The sequence below is a fragment of the Chanos chanos genome, chromosome 3 (genome assembly GCF_902362185.1).
Source record: "Chanos chanos chromosome 3, fChaCha1.1, whole genome shotgun sequence".
NCBI lineage: Eukaryota > Metazoa > Chordata > Actinopteri > Gonorynchiformes > Chanidae > Chanos > Chanos chanos.
Window position 1 is genome coordinate 44,764,338 of NC_044497.1, and position 10,018 is coordinate 44,774,355.

General features: G+C 41.1%; 2 protein-coding genes across 2 annotated transcripts; one reads left to right on the forward strand and one right to left on the reverse strand.

The window, feature by feature from the left end:
• Window positions 1–1,356: 1,356 nt before the first annotated feature.
• f2rl1.2 (coagulation factor II (thrombin) receptor-like 1, tandem duplicate 2) lies at window positions 1,357–2,448 on the forward strand. Its single transcript, XM_030767931.1, has one exon. The coding sequence runs from the start codon at window positions 1,357–1,359 to the stop codon at window positions 2,446–2,448; it is 1,092 nt and encodes a 363-aa protein (XP_030623791.1).
• Window positions 2,449–8,780: 6,332 nt separating this feature from the next.
• LOC115807072 (cholesterol 25-hydroxylase-like protein 2) lies at window positions 8,781–9,659 on the reverse strand. The gene has a single exon (XM_030767932.1). It carries the CDS (start codon window positions 9,657–9,659, stop codon window positions 8,781–8,783), a length of 879 nt encoding a protein of 292 aa, XP_030623792.1.
• Window positions 9,660–10,018: the final 359 nt, after the last annotated feature.

Below are 10,018 nucleotides of genomic sequence, written 5' to 3' on the forward strand. Positions count from 1 at the left end.
TTATTTGGAGCCCTCATGGCTGTTGTGCAGCCAGGTAAACTCTTATTTTCCGTCCATTACTTCTGTGTCTAAAATAACACCCATTTGCGTTCCCCGTACTCCAGCAACTCCATTTTCCTGAGTTCACGTGGAGTCCTCTGTTAAGATGTTTTTAGTGGGTTTTTTTTAATCCGCGGTGGTGTATAATGTAATTACACGATGAAATACAAATTGTATCAGGACAGCGTGTGTCCTGATTTAAACTGCTGTAAACTGTGAACAGGGACCTAACCTGGACAGTGGTGTACTGGATGTCCTTACAGTTTTTCATCATAGGTTAAGTTAAATATCTATATTATAAAGGATGACTTTGAAAAATGAAGAATGAAAAATGAAGCTGAAAAATAAATATTTTTGGTTTGATGTTTAGATGGAAACTCCGTTCTTCCAGTTTCACACATGTTTAATGAACCTTTAAATACTGATGAGATGATTCTGGATATGTGGGGAACATTTTGCAAATGACTAAATCATGGAACCGGGAAAAGGGAGTGAGTGGCTTAAGCAATGTCTTTTTCAGTCTTCTCCGATGGACAAGTTCGGTCTCCCTTTAGGTATTTTCAACATGGTGGGAGTCTCAGTTAGCTGTGCCCTCTGTTCTGTGTCCCTTTAACACATTATTCCATGGCTAACGTACGTTCCTGCTTTATAATGTACTGAAGTATACGAGAGTTGAAATTAATTGTATAAAAGTATTGTAAAAGTACAATCAAGTCTTTTGATTGTAACACAGAATTAAATGGAAAGCAGGCTTTGTGGTAAGCCTTGCGGTCGAGTTCTTTAAACTTTTATCAGGTGTGGTAAGTAACGAAGTAAGAGCACTTCGTTATTGTATTTAAGTAGGTAAATGGTGGATTTCAATAATATGAGCAACTTTCAATAATATGAGCAACTTTCACTATCCACTCGACTACGTTAATGAAGAACATATATACTTTTTACTCCAATACATTTGTTAACTGCTGTCGTTACTAGTTTCGTTTGGCACGGTCAACCACAAACTATACTATGTACATGTACCAGAGTTGGTTTTCATGTTGTAGATCGCACGGCAAAAAAATTCAGTACGCAATATAAATAAGTAATATAAATATCACTGGGCTTTTCTCCAAAGGAGCTTTCCATGAAAACAAAAAGTATGAGAGGAAAGTCGAGTCAAGCAGTTTAAGAGTACGATGTAATTAAACAAATTGAAACTGTTAAACTAATTCAGTCTATTTTCATTGTTATTTATCCTTCATAAATAATTCACGGCATCTTGGTAAACACTGACTCTGAACAACTGTGCTTTCAGCTTCAGGAAGAGACGCCCGAACAATGGTAGGCTATTACAATCAACAGACTCGGACTGTCGACGTTGATGACATCACTGAACAGGTACTCACTAGCAGTCTGACAACGGTGTTCCTCCCAGTTGTGTACATCGTCGTGTTTGCGGTGGCTTTGCCTACTAATGCTATGGCAATATGGGTATTCCTCTTCAGAACAAACAAAATGCATCCGGCTGCTATTTACATGGCCAACTTGGCTTTGGCAGATCTGCTTTTTGTGATCTGGATCCCTCTGAAGATTGCTTACCACTTAAATGGGAATAATTGGACTTTTGGAGAAGAACTCTGCAAAGTCTTTATAGGATTCTTCTATGGGAACATGTACTGCTCCATTCTCTTTATCGCTTGCTTGAGTGTTCAGCGCTACTGGGTTGTAGCACACCCTCTCTCTCAACAGAGGAAGAACAACACGGTGGCCATTATTGCCTCTGTGTGTATTTGGGTTTTTATTTGGGTCAGTACCACCCCTCTGTATCTCACTCCCCAAACTGCCCAACTCACCAGCCCAAACATCACCACTTGCCACGATGTGAATGTCATCCACTCAGACCCTGCCCAGGATGCCTTGGGTGAATATGAAAAACGTTTTGAGTATATCCAGCACTCATACTACTACTTCATGGTAATGGCAGGCATGGTATGCTTCGTTCCATCTCTGGTGATCATTGTGGCTTATGTCCTGCTCCTCCGAGCTTTGGGAGTCTCTAAGATGGACGTGAGCAGCAATAAGAAACGTCAGAAGGCGGTGCTCCTCATTGTGACGGTTCTGATCACATTTCTGGTGTGTTTCATCCCCAGTAATGTGACGCTGGTGATCCACTATGTTCTTGTGAAGAATGGGGTAAAAAATCATGGTTATGGCTTCTATATCACAACACTGTGCTTGAGTAGTCTCAACAGCTGCCTGGACCCTTTCATTTACTATTACGTGTCCGAGGACTTCCGTGATCACGTGAAGAACACCCTTCTTTGCAGGAGTGACCGTACCGTGAAAAGAATGAAGGTGTCTTTCAGTTCTATGAAATATTCCAAGAGGACCAACACATACACATCTGAGACTCAAACTAGCTCCTGTTGAGTAAGGTATCTCAGTGACATGATTCTTAATTTGGACTAAGTTAAGTGGTGAGATTACACGGGGGGTGTCTGAAGTCCTACCTGCTATGGCTCACTGGAGTATTCAGTCCCTATTGACTATGGCCACCCCCTTCTTGGAACGCTAGATTGTGCCTAAGTTTGTTTGTAGATATAACACTGGTGACATTAAGATCTTTTGGATTGCACTGTTTGTTCTTTCTGAATTAAGGTACGTAGGCAGCATTCTGAAACTATGTGACTACTAGATATTACTGTGAAAATGATTGATCAGCTGAAAGTTGCAATTTTTGTGATGTGAATGAGTAATAAATATTTGGAAATGAGAAGTAATGCCAAAAGAAATAACATGCATATTTTTACTGTTACACTTGTTTTGTCTTGACCGTAGTTTTGTGTAAATTAATTAATGATATGTAGGTATATACGTATGTATCTGAGTGCTAAGTCAGATGCATTTAAGATGTCTTTGTGGTAATTTGACTTTAATTTGAAATTGGATTGTTATATCTCATTTTTGGGCAAAGAGATTGCATCTTATCCAATCAAATCCCAGGGATCACCACATCATGATGTAATGTAATGTTGAATATTGCTAAGTTGATATTTTAAATATTAAGTATTATTCTGATATACTCTGAACTTCCATATTAAAAAATAAAACTGTCAATATCTGATAAGTAGTTGGAGAGTGTGTGACACAGGTTAGCAGAGCAGTTAAATTACCAAAATATAAAATTCAGTTATTTCTCAGGAATGATAAAAGTCAGGACCTGTGTTGCTTTGAAAATGTTACGCAAGTGAAGAGTCTGCTAACCTAACCTTTTTTTTTTTTTTACCAAAAGGCAGTGATATGTGTTTAAAAGGAAGGAGTCACAATATTCTTTGTAGAAGTTTTATATTTTTATTTTTTTATTTGTATTTTTTTTAGTGACAATCTTTCCTAAAGCACCTGTAAGGTTGTGTTAATCTATTTCTGATTAAAATATGTGATTGCTTTATTCAATAAACACTTCTATTGTAGTAGTTTCAGTTTACTCATGTAATCTGATGAATCTCCTACATTTTTTCCATGTATGTTGTGTCTGCTTTTTAAACTAGATTTTGGCAGAGGTTTCGTCCAAGGCTAAAAAACAGAATCATGTCGTCACCCACATCAAACTCTAAGAATTCCCTACAGTAGAATGCAGTAGAGCGAGACTGTGCTTGTCCCTGACCTGTGTCATACATACCATTACCAATTCAAACAGACTGGAGAATTACTTTAGTTCACAGCTCAAAATCTGAGATACTGGCTTTAAGTAAAAAAGAAAAAAAATACTCACAGCATCTCAAATTTCACAGTGGCTCTCAACAAAGTTTTTTTTCCATTGTTATGACGTGTGTTACTTTCCGGTTTTCACAAAAACGTTGCATATTTCTCATGTTTCAGCAACCCCCTCCCCAACTCCCCAACCCCCTTTAGTTTTAGCTAACTGAGAGTTGCTGAACCAGTTACACCGGTTGAAAGAGTTTACCCAGAAATTATTTACGTGCAGTTTTAAATGCAGAGTGGGTTAGAAGAGTGTCTGTGGGAACGGGTTGCGTATGAGCGCACAGATGATAAAAGATCTGTAGCAGTGATTAGAAATTTCTCTTCCATATAACACAAAGTTCCCCTGTCTAAGAAAGTCGCTATCTGCTTCTCCATTTTGCAAGACAAAAGCAAGTCTACAGTGCACAAAACATTACATTCTCACTTCAAGCAAGCTTATCAAGGCTTTTATGGTCCTTTCTAGAAGAGTTGTTTAAACATTTAAGCTCTATGCACTTCTCTAGAACTTGAGCGCACACACACACACGGGCAGTAGGCAGCATGCCTGTGGAGCAACTGCCTTGCCTAAGGGCACTTTAGCCATGGATGTTGAGGGAGGGTGTTGCAACATTTGTCCTGCCAGCCCAGGGGATCAAACCAGCAACCTTCTGGTCATGAGCCCACTGCTGTAACCATTAGGCCACAGCTGCCTCTATTGTGCTCACATGCAAATAACTTAGCTGTATTTACAATGCCTCTAAATTTCTGTTTAAGTGGCCTAATGACATTTGGGACCCTGACAAGTCCTATTAGAGCAGTCCATTGGGTTAGTGTTTTTATATGAGCAAACACATTCCAGCCTGAGAGTCTCCCCCACTCTCATTATCTTAGACTCACATCACTGTCTCTGATCTGTAGTGCGCAGAGACACACACACCCAAACTTTCCCACCAGACTGGACAAATTCACACACCCAAATTTAAAGCATAAATTGGTGTAAAAAATCTACAAGAGCTGGGTGTATGCAGCAAAAAAAAAGAAAAAAAAAGAAAACAGCTTCCTTTTCCGTGAAGAAAACTAGGAACTTTTTTATCATTCATAAAAGTAACAAAACAATAGGTCACATGGTTATGACACACAATTACTCTAGCCTTTTTAGATCTTATTGTCTTTCACTGACACGGATTGAACATTCCAGAACCAATCACTTTTGGATACAGAGAAAGCATATTTTATGAGCTTGTTTCTATGTTTCCATATTTCTTTAACCCCATACCTCACATATTTTCTCCTATTAGTGGCTTTGATCTCTGACCCCAGGAGTGAATACATCTTTATTACCGAGTAGTTTTTGGGGTTTTTTTGCTTTTTATGCCTGTAGTCATAAAGAAATATTCAGTTGCACCTAAGCTTTATGTAATGGAGTGACTAAGATGTTTGACAGTGTTGACCTGTACAGGCCTTGGAACCATCCCTCACATATTACCCAGTCCATGCCTCTGACCTTTGAACTGAAGAAGTAAATATTCACTGCGAGTTAGTTTGATATTGTGGGCTTGGGTACTATATTACTGTATTGCAGGGACCAGGAAGGACCATACACTGTTAGTCTCCATCCTACTCCAGCTGACATGGAATTCATGAATCTGTTGCATTTTTCTTAAGGTGAAGAATTACTTGCCCATTCATGACTGACAGTTAAAGTGAGGTCATGGGATTATAGGCCATAGATGCCTCTGAAATAGCAAAGAAAAGGTTTTGACTATTTTGATCAATGCTTAGTTACACTTTTTATTCCACAAAAGTCCAAAGAGAGGGAGAGAGAGAGAGAGAGAGAGAGAGAGAGAGCAGTTATGTGAGGTGGTGAAAAAAATAAAAAACAAAAACATAAGCTGTGAACATAACAACCGAAAAGAGTAAACAGTGGAAAGACAACCTTTAAACAAACCAGAGAGCACCTGTCTGTTTGAAGAAGTCCTGCAGAGAACCCAGTCATTGTGCTTGTGCCGACTGAGCCGAAAGCCAACGGTGTTCTGAGAATAGGTGTGTGAGATACACCAGCTATGCTGTATTATTTACCACATAACATTCCATCATGAGCGGTGTTCTACTCTGAACTGTGACATGGCATTTGTTGGAAGGCCAAGTCACACAGTAATCTACGTGTACCATGTGGTAGGCATGTCACAATGCACTAACTGATTGACTTACTTCCTATCTGTTACACAGTCAGAGGAGCCAAATTAACAGGAGTGCGGAATGTGTAGTACGTGTGCCCACATGGAAATTCAGTCCTCGCTGTGGGGCTGGTGAACACTGTTTCATCATGTGCTGATAAGTAAAACATTGACCAAATTTGCTTGTAAATGCGTTTAGCTGCTGGGAATGGCAGTGTTTATGAGGCTCCTTACTGGAGGGTGTCTTCTCTCTGTCACTCACTCTGTGATATTCTCATGTTCAAATGCACATTAGATCAATAAATAACCCTGATTCTAAAGTGTCCTCGTGTGTTTGATTAAGGCATACCATTATCACTCAGTCCAGAGTTTCTCACTGTAATGATCTGATTACCTAGATTGTATTACACTGTGGGTTTGTCTCAGAACAGTAGCTCCACGTGGGTATTGAATGACTTTTGAATGACAAATGTCTATTGATTGAATATAATGGATCTTAATCTGACTTTAAGAGGCCTTATTCTCTTTCTCTCTCTCTCTCTTTCTCTCTCTCTCTCTCTCTCTGAGTTTGTGTGTGTGTGTGTGTGTGTGTGTGTGTGTGTGTGTGTGTGTGTGTGTGTGTGTGTGTGAAGATGTACAATACCCAGATAATTCCAGGTAATTCCATGATATGTGCTACATCCTTTCCATTCCATTCCATTTACAGGCAGCTGTACTGATAAGGCCATTTTGTGTATTGCTGACACCTGCTGGACACATTGTGATATACTTCAGTGATATTTTGTAAGGTCAGGGCCAGATTAATATGATGTTTTGAAAATATGTTGTTTTAAAAGTGTTCGGATCCAGCTCACATCTGAACATAGTCTCATCCAGAAAAATGGTTTGCTAAAGTGACACACATGACTTGCAAAAGCAGGTGTCTGGCAAAAATATGAGAAACCCAGCACCACTCTGAATATATTTTCTGTTCACAGAATGCATTAAGATATACTCTGTGTCTGATACATGTTGACTGTATTATTCTTTTATATTATTCTGTTGTCTGTCCCTGTATTTTATTTTATTTCAACATCAGAAAACTTGCCTGTTTCATTAGCTTGCTTATCATTCCAGTATCATCAAAGTTAATTAAAACACAGACCACATTTCACCCCAGCTCCCAGATTTCTTTAAAAAGCTCTCTGTTTACAGGCCAAAAGAGGAGGTGTCTGATGTGTCATGCTTGGGATTGTGAGCCAACATCTCTCTCTCTCTCTCTCTCTTTCTCTCTCTCTCTCTCTCTCTCTCTCTGGACTCGCTTTTAAGGTATGTTAAGTTTTCTTTCTGTCCCTGGGCCCCTGGCTGGAGTCCAACCATCTCCCCCTCAAAGCCTGCACCCTCCACTGGAAATACTCTTTATGCCAGTAGTCTCTTCTTTGCAGAGGGGCAATAGAGCTAAACAAGAAAGAGATCGTGTCTTTCATGTTTATAACTGATGTAAACTAACTTTGGTATTTACTTTTGGTAGACTCCCACTTTTCTCACCTACCTAATATGTTTATTTTACACCCCTTCGCCAGTAGCAGCACCCATTCACGTCATTCACTGCTACCAGCAGATGGCGCCGTATGCCTAAAAACTATCTACAGCTAAAAGCACACATATGATATTTCGCCTCCTCATCTCCAGCTCCGCAGACAAATGCAAAATGACCCATGTAGTAACAGGTAATTGCTTGGGAAAGGGGGAGCATAGTGTTTAGATGTTCCCTCTTGTTGTTTAAACTTCACGAGAAGAACACATATGGATGTACATGGTAGTGAGAGCTCAGCCGAAAACTGAGAGAGGGTAATTAATTAGCACTGGCATGTCACCACTCGCATGGTCTCATTTGTTTCCTCCGAATGTGAATTTAGGATCATAGCCTTTATTAGATATTCTATCCAGCTTATACCTGTCAAATAGTGGAAGGAGGCACTGACTGCTACAGAAATGAGGGATGTTTCAGTAAGAACACTGGCGAAGAGAGTGTGGCGGCCGCGTTACTCAGATGGTGTGTTGATCAATGATGTGCGCGCCCCCTCCTTACATCATAGTACTGTAACGGCCATAACGATTTCGCCTGTTGGCTACTTCTCCATAATGGCATTCTGTTTGACATGTATTTCGTCACGTTTTCAATTACACTAACCTGAGGGTATTTCAGTTCGTTGTTTCCTTTCAATGTTACTTTACTAATAATCGTTTTAAACAATCACAGTACTTGTTGTGTCACAGAATTATTGTTAATTATTGTTAGTCCAGGTTATTGTTAAGATTACCAATAACCTGGACTAACAACAATTAACAATAATTGATTTCAATGCAAACTATCTGGGGCCAACCACCAAACATGAAATGCAAACCACAATTTATTTGCCAAAAGTACAGTTAAACAAGACACAATAATCATGTAAACAGCTCTCTGAGTACATACAATTTGCATTTTCCATGAAAAAAGTTCCACAGAAATTACTCAAAAGCTAACAGGAGTCTAATGTTTGGAACACTTTAAAGGCCAAGCAACTAACCTGAGAGGGGCCTGTAAAAACTAAACAAACTGTGAGACAGACAGATTTAGAAAAATATATGTGTCACACACATGTATACACAGACAATTTGCATATATAATCGCATAAAAACAGAGCTCTCCCTTGGAATGTTCAGTTTAGTCCCATGCATCCCACCTCGTTTACGTTAGTAAGCAACACAGCTCAAAGCTAAAAGAGACAAAGAGCGTAAAACAGTGTGCATAAGAGAGAGACAGAGCGAGAGTGGGAGTGAGAGAGAGAGAGGGAGAGAGAGAGAGGGAGAGAGAGATGTTTAGGCTCTTTTATCCGTCTTCCCTTTCAGAGTCTTGGATGGAGACGGAGAGAACGATGTGCCCCCAAGCCAGTCCCAGTGTGAGAAGAATGGGGCAAAGTTGGTGCCAGGCTTCTGGTGGTGGGCATCGTGTTTCAGTGCCCCTCCCCACAATCCAAAGGGTACCAGGTTATGCATCGCCCAGGGGAAGTCGTACCCGCAGTGGTCCTCCGTCGACACCCAGATGTTGAAGACCATGAAGCCCCACGCAGTAAGACAGTGGCACTGGAGAATGAGAGGGTCTACGGTGGTCCAGAAACCTACGCTGAACAGCTCCCAGGCAGACAGGTACTGGGTAACCAGGCTGAATGGCTCATTGTACTGATGGTGAATGGCGTGGAAAGTGCGATACAGCCAGCCCACACGATGGTGAAGCAGGTGCCACAGGTAGTACTGAAAGTCGAACACCACGGTGCATCCTAGAATACCCAATAAGAAGTGAGTCAGAGTGGGAGCTTCGCGAGGCAGTGGAATGGGCGGACGCCAAAGCCACTGAGCAACGGCGGCAGGGAAGATATACACCAGGTGGTTATAGGTGGTGAGGCCCAGCGTGCTCCAGATTTTCGGCCAGGTGATGGGACGATGAGGATGGATCTTGTACTTATTGATTGAGGGCCAGGTGGGAGCCAGGAGATCCAGAGCAGTGTACAGCACCACCAGGAGGAGGTAGGTGGTGACGGAGAGAACCACAGGAAAGAGAGGAGAGCGTAAGCTAGCGTGATGGTGCTCCTGTAGGTAGTCCCAGGCAGGCTGTAGCAGAGAATGTTCAGGCAAAGCCCAGGAGAAGTTCGTCTTGTCCCAAACACTGTTTGCTACGCTGGTCCAACTGCCTCTAGTCATACTTGGCAGGGATCAAATAAGAGCGATGTTTGTGGGGTTTTTTTTGTTTGTTTGTTTTTTTTTTCTTGTAGAGATTTGTGATAGGGCCGTTGCCCCTATGTGCTGGCCCCTTAATTACCTGTCTGATAATCTGGTTTGTGAAGAATTTCCACAGTCCCTTTTTTTAAAAAGCGTCTGTGGCTTTGTAATTGCAAATAATCTGGATGTGATGGTGCCAGGCTGGGCAGACAGCAGCGCCTCTTATGCATGTCTTAGCGCCACCTCCCACATCTGCAAGAGAGTTGAGAGCCAACGCTTAGCTTTCTCACTCCCATCCTCTCTCTCTCTCTCTCTCTCTCTCTCTCTCTCTCTCCCTCTGT